General features: G+C 39.6%; 1 protein-coding gene across 1 annotated transcript; it reads left to right on the forward strand.

Moving 5' to 3' along the window:
* The first annotated feature begins 1850 nt into the window (after positions 1–1850).
* lurap1 (leucine rich adaptor protein 1) lies at positions 1851–14262 on the forward strand. Its single transcript, XM_072574348.1, has 3 exons — positions 1851–2032; positions 2148–2575; positions 9366–14262. The coding sequence occupies exons 2-3, from the start codon at positions 2342–2344 to the stop codon at positions 9960–9962; spliced, it is 831 nt and encodes a 276-aa protein (XP_072430449.1). The 5' UTR covers positions 1851–2032; positions 2148–2341; the 3' UTR covers positions 9963–14262.
* Positions 14263–20222: the final 5960 nt, after the last annotated feature.

The following is a 20222-nucleotide window of genomic DNA, read 5'->3' on the forward strand; positions in this document are numbered from 1 at the left end:
GGCAGGTAGCGCATTCCACGCCCTTACCACTCTGAGTAAAGAACCTACCTCTGACATCTGTCTTAAATCTCTCACCCCTCAATTTGTAGTTATGTCCCCTTGTACACGCTGACATCATCATCCTAGGAAAAAGACTTTCTCTGTCCACCCTATCTAATCCTCTGATCATCTTGTATGTCTCTATCAAATCCCCTCTTAGTCTCCTTCTTTCCAATGAGAACAGACCCAAGCCTCTCAATCTTTCCTCATAAGACCTTCTCTCCAGAACCGGCAACATCCTGGTAAATCTCCTCTGCACCTTTTCCAATGCTTCCGCATCCTTCCCGAAATATGACGATCAGAACTGTACTCAATATTCCAAGTGTGGCCGCACCAGCGTTTTGTATAGTTGCAGCATGATATTGCGGCTTTGGAACTCAATCCCTCTACGAATGAAACCTAACACACCATATGCCTTATTAACAGGCAGTGTTGCTGAACAAAGAGACTTTGGAGTGCAGGTTCAGAGCACCTTGAAAGTAGAGTCACAGGTAGATAGGTTAGTGAGGAAGGCATTTGGTATGCTTTCCTTTATTGGTCGGAGTATTGAGTACAGGAATTGGGAGGTCATGTTGCGGCTGTTCAGGACATTGGTTTGGCCACTTTTGGAATATTGTGTGAAATTCTGGACTCCTTCCTATCGGAAAGATGTTGTGAAACTTGAAAGAGTTGAGAAAAGATTGACAAGGACATTGACAGGATTGGAGGATTTGAGCTATAGGGAGAGGTTGAATAGGCTGGGGCTGTTTTCCCTGCAGTGTCGCAGGCTGAGGGGTGACCTTGTAGAGGTTTATAAAATCATGAGGGGCATGGATAGGATAAATAGACAAAGTCTTTTCTCTGTAGTGGGGGGATGTCCAGAACTAAAGGGCATAGGTTTTGGGTGAGAGGGGAAAGATATAAAAGAGACCTAAGGGGCAACCTTTACACGCAGAGGGTGGTACGTGTATAGAATGAGCTGCCAGAGGAAGTGGTGGAGGCTGGTACAATTGCAATATTTAAAAGGTAACTGGATGGGTATATGAATAAGACGGGTTTGGAAGGATATGGGCCAGGTGCTAGCAGGTGGGACTAGATTGAGTTGGGATATGTGGTCAGCATGGACTGAAGGGTCTGTTTCCATGCTATACATCTCTATGACTCTATTTTGGCAGGAAGAACATGAACAGAAAATATAAAGAGTTCAACTCCAAAGGGAGTGTGTATGTTCACTAAAGGTAGTAGGACAGATTGAGAGGACAGATAATAAAGCAGACAGAATCATGAGTTTTATTCATAGGGGCCTAGAGTACAACAACAAGGTTAAACCTATACGAGATGGTTTTTCAGACTCAGCTGGAGTCTTGTGTACAAATCTGGACGCCAGACATTAGATGTGGAGGTACTGGACAGTGAGCAGAAAAGTTTGAGGTTGTAAAAGTAGGAACTGTTTTCTTTGAAGAGACAGTGAGAGGAGATTTGATTGGAAGTATTCAAAATTATGAGAGATTTTGGACAGAGTAAGCAGAGAGAAAATGTTCCCACTTGTGAAGAGACAGAGATTTCAAATAATTGGAAAAAGCTAAAGTGCTTTCACGAGTAGTGAGTCTCGAACTCACTGCTTGAGAATGTGATGAGGGTAGGTTCAATCAAGTTATTCATAACAGAATCAGACAGCTACTTGAAAAGCAATAATATGCAGGATTACGGGGAGAAGGCAAGAGGATGGCACTATGAGACGTCCTTTGGAACATCTGGGGTACCCATGATGGGCTGAATGGCGCTGGAGCCCGAAATCTGCGAATTGTTGTTGTTGGTGGTGTCCTTTTCCTACCTCCTTGAGCTGCAGTTACTCAAGTGGAAAGGAAGAAGGTTCAAGTGATGACGCTGGGAATGGAACTGCGGGCAGATTTGACGGCGGTGCTCGGTCTTGGTCTCCTGCAAACATTAATCCCGGGGAATAAACCGAGGTTGTTGCACTGCCAGGACAGCGTTGAGTGTTATTCCGGGGGAGGTTGGTATTGAATGGCGCTTTGTTTCAGTGTATTACGGTGGGGGTGGGGGGGGTGACTGAGCCAGAGCTGGTTTCGCCGCAGTCTCTTCATTCATTCATTCATTAATGCCTGCAGGTGGAAATTGGTGAGAAGCGACCCCGGCGGCCAGGAAATACAGAGCACCCGTTTCGTTCCGAGTCCCTGCGAGGAAATGTAAAGCCTGCAGAGGGTGTCTGGCGGGGAACACCCCTAATCTGCTCGGGTTTTTAAACCGGACTGTGAAGCCCTTTGGAACGACACATCCATTTATATATTTAGCTGCTCTTGCCATGGAAGAAAGTGCGAGCGAATTACTGCCGGACCTGAAGGATTTGGAGAATAAGGTGGGACGCAAGACGCCCGAAGGCTTGCTGCGGTGGTTGCGGGAGGACACGGCGCGGCTGGCCGGGGAGAAGGTAGACACGGCCGGGGCGAGCGGGGACCAGGCAGCGCTATTCCCCGGGCAGAGCAAGAGGCTGCCCCAGGGGCTGGCCGAGAAGATCCGAGTGCTTCGACTGGAAATGGTGAGCGGCGGGAGGGGTTGGTGAATTAAAAAGGGTTGCCCGCCTGATGTCTGCAGGTAAATTCCGGGCCAGTCGGCTGTAGAGTGAGTCTCATTTCCGCTGGCAACACCGTTCACAAGGGGATTGCAGAGAGTGGATGTTCCAGACTTACTGTCGGTAGCACTGTCTTAAACCTATGGAGGTGCTCCCTCATTGACTGGCTGGTGTTTGTAAACAATTAAAACCCCAGGCGGATGTCACCTGAGAAATCTTCACATTAACCCCTTCATTCATTACAGGACTGTTGCTAAGTAACTTCACACCCGCTTTTTCATTGGTAAAACTAATTTCACTTAGACTGATTTAAAGAAAATGTTTATCAGGTTGAAGTATCACTTTAAAAAGAAATACTTCAGGACTGGGGACAGTATGTGGATCCGAAGTAACCGAGTCCTAGGTGGAGGGGGCTTCTGTCCTTCACTGGGTCTCTGTGCAGTAGTTGGAAAACTTGTTGAGATAATGGGACTTGCTTGCTATTCGAAATTTTCCACAGTATGAGTTTATTATTAACTACTTTTGAATGCGCAGTTTATCTATTTTTGTTGAAATGTTGTGTAAGGTTATGACGTTTGAAGGGGTCTTCGGGTTAAATCTTCATTCAAGCAAATTTATGGTGCTGACTGATGTAAAATAAAAGGTCAGGTGCTCGGATAAGTGATCTGAATCAGCTTTAAGAATGCATACTGTATTAAGTTGGCGAGGATCCCTGTCAGTTATCAACTCGCGACTTTTGAAGCTAAACCACGCCCTAATCTGAGTTATATCATAGACACGCGGAATTGATCCTCGACTCTCGGGTCAACTTCCACTCAAGGTCTGAACTAAAGCCAGCACTGGAGACTACTACTTTGTACATAAGTTACTTAGCTTTCCCTTTGCGATTTGTAAAGTTAGAAAATCCTACTCCACCTGTTTTGTCTCATTTTCCTTCCAACTGGTCCCTCCCTCTATAAATTTCATTGAAGAATTATGTTAACATTTCGAATAAAAGACCTAGCAGCAGGCGTAGACCACTTTGGCCTTATGAACCTTTAACCGTAAGATTATGCCTGATTTTTGATCCACTCCGGATCTCCCCCTCCCCCACACCGTTTATAACCCTGACTTTTTTGAGGATCAAAAGTATTTCTAACAACCATGAATAAATTTAACAACTTGGTCTCCACTTTCTGCTTTCCAAAGATTAAGACCCTCAGAGAAGAAATTCCTCCTTATCTCTCTTGAAACCCCTTTTAATCCAAAGTGCCTATTTTAAAACAGATTTTAAATTCTTTAGATTCTTCCCACAAAGGGAAACATCCTCCTGGTATTTATCTTATCAAACACCCTTTGAATCCTGTATGTTTCAATAAGGTTCTCAGTTTCCAAACTGTAAGAAATAGCCGTCTAACCTGTTCATCTTGCTGCATAAAGCACTCGTTCTTACTCCAGGTGTCAGTGAACCTTCTCTGAACTTCATCCAACGTAAAGTTAAACCTCCCTTCAAAAGGAAAGCAAACCTGTGTGTGGTATTTTTAAATGTTCTTACCAATGCTAGTTGTTCAAACTAAATGCATTGTTTTTGGATAAGACTGGTAGTGTCTGATGTGCAGGAGGACAGGATATATCTGAAGTTATTGTAAATGAATGTTGGAGGAGGTGCTGGTGTTGGACTGGGGTGGACAGTTAAAAATCTCACAACACCAAGTTGTAGTCCAACAGGTTTATTTGGAATCAGCTTTCGAAGCGCTGCTTCTTCATTGGGTGGTTGTGGAGCAGAATCACAAGACACAGACTTTATAGCAACAGGATTGCAGTGTTTGGAATGTAATAAGCTAAATATGTTTAACATCTTTCCGTTAGTAGGAAAGGCTAGGACCTGGGGGCACAGCCTGAGAGTGGAGAAAAGGAGAAAACTCTTCAGCTAGAGAGTGGTGAATCTGTGGAATTCACTGCGACAGAAGGGTATGGAGGCCAGGTCATTGAGTGTATCTAAGATGGAGATAGGTTCTTAATTGTCAAGGGTTACGGAGAGAAAGTGGGAGAATGTGATTGAGAAATGTATCAGCCATGATTGAATGGCGGAGCAGACTTGTTGGGCTGACCGGCCTAATTTCTGCTCCTATGTCTAATGGTCTTAAATGAAAGAATTTACAGATTCAGAAACAATGGGTTTTGGAGGTTAGTAGATACAAAATTATTGGGAGATATAGGAGAACTGAAGTGAGATATTTACCCATTCCTTATCCCTGCTCCCACCCCTGGAGCACCACCCTGCCTTACTGTTAGAAGTTTAATGTTTCTATTACTATAAAATACCATTTTATAGGGATATTTGAACAGGAGTAGGCCATTTACCTGTGCAATGCCAATACCCCTTGAAAATTATGCAAGTATTACGAGTATAATATATTCCTAAATTATTGCATGTAATGCTGTGAGAGCTATGTATGATTGCATAGATCTGTATGCTAGGGTATTAAAACTGGTGGCATTCCGTGTCAGGATATCCTAATGAATTGTGGGGGGGTGATGGGCTGTAAGAGTGCAGTATTATTAAGAATCTACTAACATGGCAGGGTGCAGGTAATGCTAACATAATTTGGTTGTCAGTGGGTGAATGACCTGCAGGAAGGTGCAAAGTATCTCCTTGTGTTTCTCCAGATCTGTTGCCACTGTTGGTAATATTCTGATTGTTTGGTGTCTTACATACTTAGTCTGTATTTATTGTATTTGATTTTAACCAACAGGAGATGCAATATTTTGCTTCATAGAGGGAGATCTATGAGAGCTTGAAAGGGGCAGTGTTTAACTTTCCAGGTTCTAGTCAGTGTATATGAAAGTTTGGGTTTGTAGGGGTGGTTATTGAATCTTATCTTCCAGGGATGGGTGAAATGCACTAACTTCAGACAATGTGAGGTTTTATGGTGGAGAAGACCAGCTCCAAGGGGGCTATGCACTGGATTATAGCTTCCTAGATGAAATGATAGACTGGAAGAGACTGCCAAGTTGTGTTAGGTGATATAAAACCGGCTGACTAGCCCATGCCAAAAAAATCTATTCCATTGGACTCAGATGCTATTCTATCCATGGGATTCAATCACACGGAGCAATTTGAATATTTTCCCCCAAGTAATGTGTATCATACAGTTTCATAGCCCTGCTTCTTAAATTGCCAACTGAAATACTTTACAAACAAGCTGTTAGGATGATGTCTTTTTCCCTTTTGTTCAAAAGCAAGAAGTAATCAAAGCATGACCTTATGTTCTAGTGACCTTAATGCTCAGGGAAGCGTTGCCTTTAAAAATTTTCATGTCTTTAGGTCTAAACAGAAACTGCTTAACAGAATCGTTATTATTCAATACATATGCAAATAATGTGTGATACAATATGTTACAAATAGCCTGGTTAAGATTTCATTTTTGACATTAAACATCAACTATCTTTAAGAGATAGAAAGTTGGGAAATTGCTAGGTAGATGAACAGTGAACCACATCTGTGGGTGTATGTATTTCGATGTTAGAATCATGTAACACTTGTATTCACATTCAAAGATGCTTACTAAATGGACTGTGCCATGAGACCAGTAATGGCAAGTAAAAGTGGCCTCCCCTTCACAAGGGTAAGGAGGGTAAAAAGCAACCTGGGTTCTCATGATCCAACTTGTTTATACTTGAATAGCCAATTGAATGAGTTGCCAGAGAGCGACTGGTGTCAGTGAAATTGTAATTTTAAGCTTTGATCTCTTTTGAAAAGGAATCTTTAATTTTCTATCAGCAAACTAGAGATTTCATGGACAGGTGTATTCAATCCTGTGAATTCCTGCAGTTTGATCCAACAGTTTGTTCAAAGTGCAGTGTGATTGTTGGGTCTCTTTACATCAGAAGAAGTTTACCACATGGTGGAGCTACCTCATGTACCACTGACTGAGTAGTAAGTGCATACTCTGAATCATGTTCTGTTTTGAAAGGCATAAAACAAGAATGTGAAATGGGCCTGGTTATGCTCCGCTGTGACAAGAAAAAAACAATTTTATAATGGTGAAATGTAAAATGGAGCTTCATTGGAGCATTATCAAACAATTTTATGAGCAACATAAAGAAATATTAGGTCAGATGACCAAATGCTCTATCAGAAATCATTCTTGAGGAAGGAGACAGGAAAAGGAAGAGATTATGGAAAGAATTCTAGAGTTTAGGACCTTTACCAACTGAAGGTGTGGCCATCAATGGCGGGATGTGCAAGAGGGTAGAATTGGAAGAGCACAGCTATCTTATATTCAATTCCCACTATGGCCTTGTCTCTAAGGATGAGAACCATTAAGTGGGTGCTATTGTAGGTCAATGAACTGGATAAATGGGCACCGTTACAGCTGGAAAATAATTAGTTGAAAGACAAGGGCATTAACAACAGTGAGGCTGTTATCCATGCTTGTGTTCTGTTGAGTTAGAATGTTGTTAGAATAGAGAGCAGATAGCTAATTTGGTGTAACCACCATAATTTCAACTAACGAAGACATTATAGGACACTGAAGATTCACAAAGAAGTACAGCCTACCCTTGGGGAAAGTCCTGATCATGCCCAGATACTAGTGGCTTGTAGGAGCAAAGCATTTTGTGTATCACCATGGTAGTCAGATGTAAAAGTTGGAGCAGTTAGCAACATCAGAGGGATCAACACATCATCCCAAAGGAGCTGAAAAATGTGTTGCTGGAAAAGTGCAGCAGGTCAGGCAGCATCCAAGGAGCAGGAGAATTGACGTTTCAGGCATAAGCCCTTTTTCAGGATCCCAAAGGAACCCTGATATGTGACTCTTGTAGCAGAAAACGTGTTTTCTACATTAGCTTAAATGGTAATCAACACATCATCCACCATGATCTCGTTCTCCTCTTGGCTGATGCCACCATATTTGTCAACTAGGGACCCACCACCATAATCATTGGTGAATGTATGGGTGATAGTGACAAAGCATTATGGAGATACATTGCTGCTATTTTTCAGGAAGACAATCCCTTGAGTCTTTTAATAGGTCCGTGGCTCAGTTCTAGAGTCAGAGGGCTAGATTTCACAGGGCACCTCAGTTCCCATCCTCACCTGAAGCTTAAGTTGCGGGGAGCCAGCTCATTGTGCCAAAGGTAACTCCACAGCAACCTGAGAGTGACATCAAACACTTTAGGCTGAGACCTTCACCTTTGTCTTGGGAGGAAGTCATACTTTGGAAAGCTTCCAGCTGATTGGATTAACCAGCAAATCTGTCATTTCACCAACACCAATGGGAGCAGTGGCAGAAGCTATGACCACTGGTGGTCGAACATACCAAGCATCTGAGGTAAGGAAGTGGTTTCAGATAGGCATGTGAAAGGGTTGGGGTTGGTTCAAGAGGCCAGATAATGGGTATAGATTGGTGGGAGGTTGCAGCGGGTGGGGAAGCTGGTGTGGGTGCCTCCAATGGGCACGGGCTTGAAGAAGGCAAGTCCCCTCCCCGGCACCTTGTGCAGCAACAGCACTTGTTGCTATATCCTGCACTGCCCACCCCCTACTGCTGGTTAAGTACCACCAGAGGAGGGATTAGTTGTCAATCAATGTGACTTAAGGATCTCAATAGGCCCAAGGATGGGCTAGTTGTCCAATACTGCCTCTGCTTGTAACATTTCAAACAGACTTGGAGCAGCAGACTGGCTGCAGAAAGGCCACTTTAGTCATCCCTGCCCCTGCCACCAACAGCCTTCAAAGCTGACCAAAGCTGGTTGTTTAGTGGTTACATTACTGGAGTAATAATCCAGAATATGAATAAATTCCAAAATGGTAGTTGACCATTTTGAAATCAGTTTATTTTTAAATTCCAGATTTTTTAGAGAAACTGATTATAGGTTAAGATTGTCATAAAACCCAACTGGCTCGCAGATATCTTTACAAGAACAAAAGGATTGGTTGGAAGGGGGAGTTTTTCAGCAACCAGAACAAAAATCTCTAACTGCTGATTTAATTAAAGGTTTTACAAATTGCCCTATTTAAGAAAATAGCTTTCAGGATATTTCAGGCTGTAGGAAGCAAATTCTTTACATCACCTGGACTCCTGGGTTTGTAATGATCTCCCTAAAGTAATTATTACTGTCAGATCAGTGGAAACCAGTCTCTGAGTCCTTGGTTAAAATGCAGATAAATTACAATGCTGAAATAAATTCATTAAACTGGAAGTATGTTCTCTTTAATAAATGTAGGTTATTTGGGGCTTTGGGATTTCTTTTTAACCCCTTAATCACAAGGACCATAAATGCAGGTGCAGTCAGTTTGAATAACGGATTTATTTCCCAGCAGCATAACATGCTAACTGTTGTTGCTGTAGCACAGAGCCTGTCTCAAGATTCAGAACTTTGTGCTCTCCAACAGAGGAGAAAAGAAGCAGTGAGCAAAATGTATTCATTTCTAATGACCTGTTCAACAGTAGCAAATTTGGACTTAGTAAGTAAATGAGGTAATGCAGGAATATAAATGAAGAGAGAATACTTGGAATGTTAATTTTCTAATTTGAATGTTTCTGAGGGTTGATGTATACCAGAAGTAAATGTGTGTCATGAACGACTGTCATTTAACATGAAGCTATTAGACTAGATATTACTGTATAAAGAATGTTGCGATATGGAGTCGAAAGCATACGCTATTCATAGGACTTTTACTTGACAATAACCTGATTTTATTTATTGAAAATAAAATTGGTCTGAAAGGTATTAAATCTGACTGAAAACAGTGTTTTTTCACTTTTACCATTAGGCATATCTAAGAACGATTGATATCAAGATTATGCACCAACTGATGGCTGTTAATGAAGGGATTGAGGCAGTGAAGTGGATTTTGGAAGAAAAAGGCACTCTTGCCAGCAGATGCAGCAGTCTGACCAGCAGCATGTACAGCCTTGTGGAAAGTCAGGAGACTTCAAGGAGAGGTAGCTGGAACAGCCTACAGGATCCAAATGATAAATTGGATGGCATCTCTATTGGAAGTTTTTTGGATACTTTGGCTGATGATATGGATGAATATTGTCAGACCTCTACTGATCCTTTGTCTTCTACACCCTCAAACCATGGAGGCTCATTCACTACAATGGAGAAGGAAATGTATACCAATGAGATGCATTGTCAACAAACCAACTTGGCTAATGGCTTTTCAGAAAAGGAAGGAAAAAATGCTGCTGATTGCAATGTGGAAAGTAAATTCTGTCATGATAAACCATGTAAAGATATTGGGAAACTGAAGATCCAAAAAAATGGGAAAATAGATCATGATGGTTGCAAACGAAATAAAATGCATATTGAGTATGATGCCCATTGGCATTGGGTACAGTCACAAGATGATGTAACGTTCCTGTGAGGGCTGATACTGTTAATGATCAATGCAGTAGTACTCAACTCCCCCACAATCAAATCCATTACAATCCAAATCTGAATTAATAATATTAGCACTAGATGAGTACATGTGGGCTATTTGGAGCTTTAAGATTCTTTTTTAATCCTTGATCAAAAATTTTTAGCAGTAACCGAGCGTGCAAGTTTCAAAAGATATTTGGTCCTCAAAAAGGTTATTCTGCTCTGTTTCATTTCAGTGATGCATGACAGTAACAAGCCATTTGCTTTGGCTGCTTTTTTTTATTGCAGACTGAAACTGTCAGGTTCATACATATGGGTGGTTAATATGGCAAAATGTAGAAAAAACACATTGGAGGTATTATAATAAAAGCCAAATGTTTCAAGTGTCAGAACAGAGCAGTAATGTGAGAGACTTGACAGTTTTAAAGATTTGGAGAATGAGTTGGTTTTTAATTGCTGAGATTACATTTAGATGGGAATCATAGTTGGTACAAACAGTTTGTAACTCTGTTCTTTTGTTGTAGTATAAATGCAGCCTTAATCAGGAGACCAACCTGACATTGGAGCAGAGCACAATTAGGTTGGATCACAGTTCTGGATTTACACCACAGACAGACAGCACTGATATGAAATAGAAACTATTTCACACTGTAAATGCATTCTAGATAAAGCAAGCTATTGCTGTTATAAAAATTAGAATTCTAAAATATATTTTGGTTATGACAAGTAATGGGGAAAATAAAAGTCTGTATTCTGGCTCTGACTAGCTAAATATGTTTTGAGCTGCAGGTTGAGTACCACAAAATGCAAAGGATTAGGATGATCCTTCGATGAATAGTATTCTTACACGCCACATCAATAATTATACTGTTTTTCAACTATTGCAAAAATTAGGTAGCATGATAATTGTAGTGTAACGAAAATTAATTGGGTGTACTTTCATTTGCAATATTAATGAGGTTTGGTCTAGCAGCTGAAAGATTATACTTTTGTACGTGGGAGTAAGCACTTAAATTAGTAAATTTTGATTTATCTGGGAAGAGAAACATTCCAAGGTTCAGCAGGTTTAAATATTTGCAGAGACTTAAAATTTTTGAGCCATTCATGAGTTAGTCATTTCTTGTGTGGATAGTTTTGAGATGCTAATTTCTACTGGGGTTACCTGCTTCATGAGCCCTGTCTTCATCCTCTATGTAGTTTTTAACATGGAATATGTTCGTGCACATATTCATTTTTTCTTTTGGTAGAGAGAAATTCTGATTGATTCATGTTTAAATAGCAGGGTAGCAGTAAGCTAGTTAACCTCTCACTATGGCTGGGAAACCTTTTATCAAATGTCATTCAGTTCAACGCATACTTTTCCTTTTATGAGGGAAGATATTAGGTCACAAAGATTTTTTAAATCTAGCAAAAGAAAGGCATCATTATTGTATATCTGAAATATGTGCAGAAATAATCACTTTATGTAGTTATTCAAAAAAATGTTTTAAGATATGATGTAGGATTCTTTTGATGTAAACACAATTGCCTTTGGGAAGGTATCACATTTTCTTTCCCCCTTGAGAGGATGTTGAATGACAAACTAGCAGGGATGTTTGAAAACCGCAGAGAATTTTTCTTGTTAAAATAGCTAGTGTTCTGCAATTTTGGAGTTGCAGTTTGACCTGGTTTATTCAAACTCTTCTGGAGTACATTTAGTTATTGGACTTCAAATCAAAGGCCAACTCTGCTATTCATTCGAAAATGTTAAAACTGACTGTTGAAGCTGCTGTAGAATGGAGGAAAAGAAAGCCTTATTATTGTTTTGCCGTTAATGCTGAACCACCTTTGCTATTCCTAAATTTAGCATTAAGTCATGTGTACAACTTCAGATAGCGAAGGTCATCAGGAGTTTTCAGAGGCTCAGGGAACCAAAGTTCATCATCTAATAAGGTTAAAGTTTGCCTTAATCCTGACCCTAACCACCTAGTTTTGAATTTTTAACCATTTCTTTCTGTGGGCATGCATCCAGCCAAAGGAGTGTGCTGTTTAATTGAACCACTTCTTTCTGATTCTCTAAGTAGGAAGCCATTTTAATTGAGAAACATCTGATCAAAGTTGGACTGTGCTGATGTATTTTTTTTAAATTCAGGTGATTTTGGCACGCAGTACAGGAGATCTAGTGAGCAAATATTAGCTTGTGTTGAGGTAGGCATACCTTCTAAAAAAAAAATTGAATTTTAAAAGCCAGGCCAACCATTGGTGATTGAAGTGTTGAATTCATGTGTTTATATTAATGTTGTTTTTCCACTTCAAGGTTATAATGCATTTTTCAGAAAGTAACAATATATGAGAACAGACATGAGCCAGAAAAATGAAAATCATATCATTAGCAGTGAATCAGTCTAATGGGCAGTTTTGGAATTAGTTTGGATTCACCATGTAAAACTTTTTTGATTATCCAGTTTGCTTATGGCGGAAGATAGGTCTAGGGAGAAAGTATATTTGGCTTCATAAGTAATGGATAAACCAAGTCTCTCTCTCTTTATGCAGTACTCAAAATGGTTCTTATATACCAGAGGTATTGATATTTTTGCTGAAATATAAGGGTTTTAAACAAAGGTTTGAAGGTGATTGAAGCGCCTGCCCAATGTTCAATGAAAACAGGAAAAGAAGTACTCTTTAATAAAGCAACACAGTGCACTAAAGTCTTGAAGTAAGGTGATTGCCAAACGATGAACATTTCTATTTGTGTAACATGTACATGTGTATAATATGATGTGTCTGGATATTATAGAATTTGTCAAATTCTACTTGTTCATTGATAAATCCTGGAATCGATCCCATGTGTTTGGGACTTCCACTCTCCTCCTAACTGGACTAAGATTTGAAGTAAGCTGCTTCATTCCATTAACTGTATTTAATACATTCCTTGGTTATACATTTTGTATTTTACTATAAAACTTAGTTTTATGAATAAAATATAATCATGATAATATGCTTGTGAATGTTACAGCTATCTAAATTACAGATTGATGCAGTGATAGCAATATTAAACCCTTCTGTATACAAAGTTAAATTGTGTGTAAATATTTTGAATAATGTCTGGTAAAATATTACTGGAATCAGACTCATTTGTGCTTTTCCTGTTTAAACGACCGGTGTCTTTGCCTTAGCAATTTGTTCATTTATGATGCTGGAGGTTTTAACATATCTTTTAAACTAATGAAGACTACTAGTTGAGGTGCACTGCAATCTGAACTGTTGATCAGTGATCTAGCATTTTTGGGATTGTTCTTTTTAATACTTGCCTTATGGGGACACATTTTCTGCACCACAGTAGGCCTACAGCTTCCAGTTTTTATGTATATACAATGAAAAGATTTTGTAGACCTTTTGGCACCCTTTTTTAAAATGGAATTCCTGACCTTTGTATATCAATTTGTTTGCTGTTTTATTCCACAAGGAGGGATTTGAGTTGTATTTTGTTGTGTTGTTACATGGATAGGATGCTATTTTGTGTTTAAGCCCAATTAATATTATGTTCTTATTTTGTTAAAGGAAACTTTGAACTCCAAATTTCAAACAGTTTCTCCTGTAGAATCCTCCCATAATTGCATTCCAATCTTGCCCTCCTCTAATCCCCAGGAACTATCTAAATTATATAAAGTATTTCTAAATCCAGATTATCCATACATTTAGTGTGCTGCACTTTGTCTATTTTGGGCATCAATGTAACAAGAATGTTAATCTGTTCATTAATTTCAACAATTGCATTCATTTCATCTCTGCAAAGCATGATTGAAGAATGCATTTGAGTAGTCATTTATGAACATTAGACTAACAAGCACAACAGGAGATAATTACAAATAGGGTAAAAACAGTTATGCAAAAGCAGAGAATCAGCTGAATGCTACACTCCAAGCTCAGGTTGTGGACAAAAGAATCAAGGGCACCTTGGCTGCTTCATGCTCGTCATGTTTCCCACTTGACTTTAAGGTAGCTTTTTGTAGTAATTGTTCTTCCTCCAAGAATAGAGACACAAGAGGCACTTGCATTTGTCATCTTTCCGCTTGAAGTTACAAATCTGAATTTTATTAAAGCAACATTACATGTGCAGGCCGCAACTTATAAAATGACGTCTATGAAATTATCAATCTGGTACAAGCTGATGTGAATAAATTTATAAGATAAGTCATAAGATGTCTAACATCAATTCCTTTCCATCAATCCATTGTGTAATCCTGTGCAGACTGAATAAAACTGATTTTGATATTTAATAATTATATAATAAAAAGATGTATTGCTGCCAAATGATGTACAAACAGTAGTGTCATAGCATCTTTGTTAACACACCACAAAGTTAGTTTTAAAAAAAACAAGTCGTAATAGTAAAAGATTGGTGATACATGGCAGGAAATGGTTAATGTTGCTATAAGAAAACCATAGAATTAGAAACAAGTGAAACCTGGCAACTTTTTAATAAAAATGTAAAAATATGGATCAGATCTGAATTGAATTGTCATAAAGGCTAATGAAAGTTATCCCAATGCTGTTTATCTTGAATTGGTTCCTTTATTTTCTTTATTCCCATTTTTAAAAGGGTCCTTTCAAGTCTACCAAAGCAATTTTTATAGTCAAATCCTGCACACATTAAATCATTTCAAATACCTAACAGATGCATTAGCTGAAAGGATGCAACCACAAAAGGAAAACTAGAAAAGTCAAATTTCTCTCCATTTCAAAATCTGTGATATCAGTCTTTATCACAATATATTAATTGTGCCCTGATTAGTTCAGTCTCATTGCATCTTTTCCTCTGGTTCCATACGCATTTCATAGAGTATACAAGTATCTGTAGATGCAGATCCTTCTAACTTTGAATCACATTGATCTACTTCATAAAGAGGTAAAGTCCTTTTATTTCTTTTCCATAAAAACCCACAATGTGCCATCAGTCTGAGGAAAGATGTTCTAATATCTAATCTTGTGTAGAACTCTTTAGTGTTTTAGCCTTTATCAAAGCTGCAGATTTCTTCTTTTCACAGAAATTTGAAGGTATTGTGCATCACAATTACCATAGCATCGATATTAACTCTGGAATTTTGCCATAAAACCTGGTTTGCTTCTGCCATCATTGTTTGTCACTTTCTCACTGACAATCAGAAATCAAAAGACTAGAAAATATTACATTTGCTGATGTTGGACTGGAGATGGACAAAGTCAGGAATCACATGACACCAGGTTATAGTCCAACATGTTTATTTGAAATCACAAGCTTGTGCAGCGCTGCTCCTTCATCAGGTGATGTGACCCTTTCCAACTTAATATCCTTCCTATAGCAGGGAAACCAGAATTATAGAGTACTCAGTGGCCTCACCAACAGCCTGTATGACTTCAACCTGATGTCCCAACACCTGTAACTCAATGGTCTGCGCAATGAAGGTAAGTGTGCTAAATGCTGCCTTTAACTATCCTGTCTACCTGTGACTCAACTTTCAAAGGACTATGTACCTGAACTGCTAGGTCTCTGTTCTACGACACTACTTGAGGCACTGCCATGAACTGTATAAGTCTTGCTCTTGTTTGTTTAATCAAAATGTAATATCTAGTATTTAAATTAAATTCCATCTACCACGAGGAGGTTTGGAAGACAATGAAGAGCTATTTCTTAAAATAAAAAAAAATGACAGTTTTACTTATCCACGTGTGGAGGTTGTATACGAAATTTAAGGTGGAGAGAGTTTTATAAAGTTTTGAATATCTGCATTATCAAAAAGATAGACTGGCTGTGAAATGCTTATGGTGAATTGTTTTTTGCTGTTATCCAGGATTGATTCTTTTTTCTTTGTTATTGCCATTGAAGAGAGAGATTACTGACTGGTCTTGTTCTTGTTGATGTGGTGGAGTCAGTCAGTGGATGTTTTTAAAACATAACTCCAATATAATTAGAGGCATATTGACCTTGCAAGTATGAGTAGGGCATACAGCCCTTCTCATATTCAGTAAGGTCATGACTGATCTGGTTGTTGCAATTCCTGTATGTCCCTCATAATCCATGATGTTAAGATTGTAAAGGACAATTACATAATGTTAGTGATAGGGCAACATTGGCATATAAACAAAGGAATTAAAAATTCAAATATTGAATTGTGTTTAGCACTGTCTTTTGGACAAGTTTCAAATAGAAACCAGATTATCTGTAATTACCTTTGAACTCTACCAATTGCATGTGAAGATGGCATCTGGGGTGAGCTATTGCATTGCAGTTTAAATACTTCCATTTTTAAAAAAAATCAAGGATTTCTGAATTACATTCAGGCATCTTATACCATGTGAAGCAATGAGAAATGGAGACTGGGAGTGGAATAGAATTGCCAGTGAAGTAGTGTTTTTGAGTTGAGGACCAGCTTTGGTATGCCTTTTTAGCTGAAGGGAATAGTGGTTTATCTTGGCCAGCAAGTCAGTCTAGCTCCAATAACCAGAAACAAGTGTAAGAGACTAGTTAAGACAGGCACTATAGGCTCACACTTGTATGTAAATGGTGCAGCCTTATTAAAAATTATAAATATTATTTAAGCACTTTCTTGTAGTTGCTGATAATGTTAAAATGTCATCCAATGTAAACCTCTTGATTTTTGGGCAGATACATTTGTTGGATGATAGAGGGATTCGACCGCTGTTGTTCATGAAGGGAGTACTGTTTGTTCAGCTGAGTTGCTGCTTACTGGGCTGTATGGGGGAGAAATCATCAGAATTTTCCAAAGAATGGAGTTACTACTTAACAATTCAAAGTTTGTGGAAAGAGTTGTAGCTCGGGTGCTCGTTGTTGTGGTTCTGTTTGCCGAGCTGGGAATTTGTGTTGCAGACATTTTGTCCCCTGTCTAGGTGACATCCTCAGTGCTTGGGAGCCTCCTGTGAAGCGCTTCTGTGATCTTTCCTCCGGCATTTATAATGGCTTGTCTCTGCCGCTTCCGGTTGTCAGTTCCAGCTATCCACTGCAGTTGCTGGTATATTGGGCCCAGGTTGATGTGCTTGTTGATTGAATCAGTGGATGAGTGCCATGCCTCTAGGAATTCCCTGGCTGTTCTCTGTTTGGCTTGTCCTATAGTAGTAATGTTGTCCCAATCAAACTCATGTTGCTTGTCATCTGCGTGTGTGGCTACTAAGGATAGCTGGTCATGTCGTTTCATGGCTACTTGGTATTCATGGATGCAGATCGTTAGCTGTCTTCCTGTTTGTCCTATGTAGTGTTTTGTGCAGTCCTTGCATGGGATTTTGTACACTACATTGGTTTTGCTCATGCTGGGTATCGGGTCCTTTGTCCTGGTGAGTTGTTGTCTGAGAGTGGCTGTTGGTTTGTGCGCTGCTATGAGTCCTAGTGGTTGTAGCAGTCTGGCTGTCAGTTCAGAAATGTTCTTGATGTATGGTAAAGTGACTAATCCTTTGGGTTGCGGCATGTCCTCATTCCGTTGTCTTTCCCTTAGGCATCTGTTGATGAAATTGTGGGGGTATCCGTTTTTGGCAAATACATTGTAGAGGTGTTCTTCCTCTTTTTGCAGTTCTGGTGTGCTGCAGTGTGTTGTGGCCCTTTTGAATAGTGTCATGATGCAACTTCTTGTGTGTGTTGGGGTGTTGCTTTTGTAATTCAGGACTTGATCTGTATGTGTGGCTTTCCTGTATACCTTTGTGGTGAATTCTCCATTCGGTGTTCTCTGTACTATCACGTCTAGGAATGGGAGTTGGTTGTCCTTTTCTTCCTCTCTAGTGAATCTGATTCCTGTAAGTGTGGCGTTGATGATCCGGTGTGTGTTCTCTGTAATCATTAAAAAACACAGAAATAAAGGTGTCGTCCACATATCTGACCCAGAGTTTGGGTTGAATTTGTGGTAAGACTGTTTGTTCTAATCTTTGCATTAGAGCTTCTGCCATGAGTCCAGAGATGGGTGAGCCCATGGGTGTGCCGAACTCACCAGGACAAAGGACCCAATACCCAGCATGAGCAAAACCAACGTAGTATACAAAATCCCATGCAAGGACTGCACAAAACACTACATAGGACAAACAGGAAGACAGCTAACGATCCGCATCCATGAACACCAACTAGCCAAGAAATGACATGACGAGCTACCCTTAGTAGCCGCACATGCAGATGACAAGCAACATGAGTTTGATTGGGACAACACTACTATTATAGGACAAGCCAAACAGAGAACAGCCCGGGAGTTCCTAGAGGCATGGCACTCATCCACTGATTCAATCAACAAGCACATCGACCTGGAGCCAATATACTGGCCACTGCAGTAGACAGCTGGAACTGACAACCGGAAATGGCAGATTCAAATCACTATAAATGTCAGAGGAAAGATCAAAGAAGCGCTTCATAGGAGACTCCCAAGCACTGAGGATGTCACCTAGACAGGGGATGAAACGTCTGCAACACAAATTCCCAGCTCAGCAAACAGAACCACAACAACTACTTGACGATCACAAAAAGCTGCTTGGTGGAACTTGTTGATCTAATGACAGCACCATTTAATTCCAGACCACGGTGTGGACCCTGGACTGAATCATGAGCCTTTTCACAATTAGCCACCTCTTATGTGTAAACAGAGAGTCGCAAGAGGCGATGGTGGCTTGTTACAATGTTAAAGTACCATAGCAACTGCTGGTGAACGCACACCAGCTGCAAGTTAATGGAGTGATCAGACGGGAATGGGGGGCTATTGTGGTATAATGGTCGAGTCTCTACCTGAGCCAAGAGGCTTGGGTTATGGTCCCACCTGCTTCAGAGGTATGTAATAACATGTCTGAACAGGTTGCTTAGAAAAGTAAAATACAGGGGGATTGTCAGTGCTGTCAATATCAATGGATCTGGGTGATGTATAAATTGTGTAGGAAACCGAGAGCACCCAGGTTTCTGCTCTTCTTTGGGGAGGTAATGGAAGAGTTTTCTCTTTGTCTGCCTAATACAGGTGTGGGCTGCTGCTGGTGATATCTCTTTTTTTTTAAGCTGGAAAGATTGTGGGGAAGGTGACTTTCTTTGCAACATTTGATGCTGTCATTAGCCGTTTTTGGTTACTCTGACAGTATCCTAAAGAAGTGTAACCTGATGCATTACTGCTCAGAAGTGCCGGTGTGCCGTCCTGAACATATGTATGCTTGAAGCAAGCTTGCTTCTTTACATCTGATCACCTTGCAAACTGAAGTTGTCTTTCTCCAGTTGTGGCTGCTCACCGCTAATAACAGTAATTTACATTTATTTGGCACCTTTTAACATATTCCTTTTGAAGCACAGTAAAATTGGCACCAGACCAAAGCAGAGACATAAAAAGGAGGAATGATTGAACAGGCTTGTCGTGTTGAAATCAGAAAGGCTGATTCCTTTGAAGAAAAGGTGTTTCCAAATAAAAAACTCCAAGATAATTATCATGGCATGACAAACACTTTAATATTCCCCTAGATGCCAAAAACTATTACAAAATGTTTCACAAGTTGTCGCAGTATTTTTATGCAACAAAAAAGGTGAGGATCCCTTAGAGCAGTAATAGGCGTTCTCAGCCTGTACCACAAATTGTCTGTAGGCAGATTGCCAAACATTTCTGTTTGACATACATGACAAAAGTAGCCACTATGCAAACTAATTATTCATGGGACATCTTGGGACATTTATGAAGCATAATATAGACAGACATTTTATCTTTCATATTTCTGATTGCTTTATCTTGCATTTCCCACCGGCTTAATATCCTGTTTTCTGTCTAAATTCCCGCCTATTCAACATGGATGCAACTTCACAGTATAGAGTGCATTTATTGACTTATGTACTGCTGAATTCACAATCATAGATTATCACAAATGGTTGATGAAGGAGTCCCTTGTAAAATGTATATTGCATTTTTGGGAGTTGTGTATTTATGGGTGTTTGAATTTCCCATTTGAAACACGATTCTCATTCATGTGAAAATTTTCTCTTGTGCTAACCAGTAAAAGAATTTGAAAAAAAGCATTAGAAGAATCAATTTGATGTGCATATTTTCTACTCATTTGTCATATTGAGTTAAATGGATCTATTCATCTAATTTCTTGATAATTAGTAAAATACAAATGTCCTTTGTAAGATGTTAATCCATTATCTTGTATTTCATTCAGCATCATTTTTAATTGACACTCTGTATGCATCTCCCTCCAATGTTTGGAGTTTACATTTTCTTCTGGAACAATGGGCTTGGGAATTTTTATTTAAATTTTGCCAAATAGTTTAATGGACATTTAAAAAAAAAAT

The sequence above is a fragment of the Chiloscyllium punctatum genome, chromosome 7, assembly GCF_047496795.1.
Source record: "Chiloscyllium punctatum isolate Juve2018m chromosome 7, sChiPun1.3, whole genome shotgun sequence".
In the NCBI taxonomy this organism is placed as follows: domain Eukaryota; kingdom Metazoa; phylum Chordata; class Chondrichthyes; order Orectolobiformes; family Hemiscylliidae; genus Chiloscyllium; species Chiloscyllium punctatum.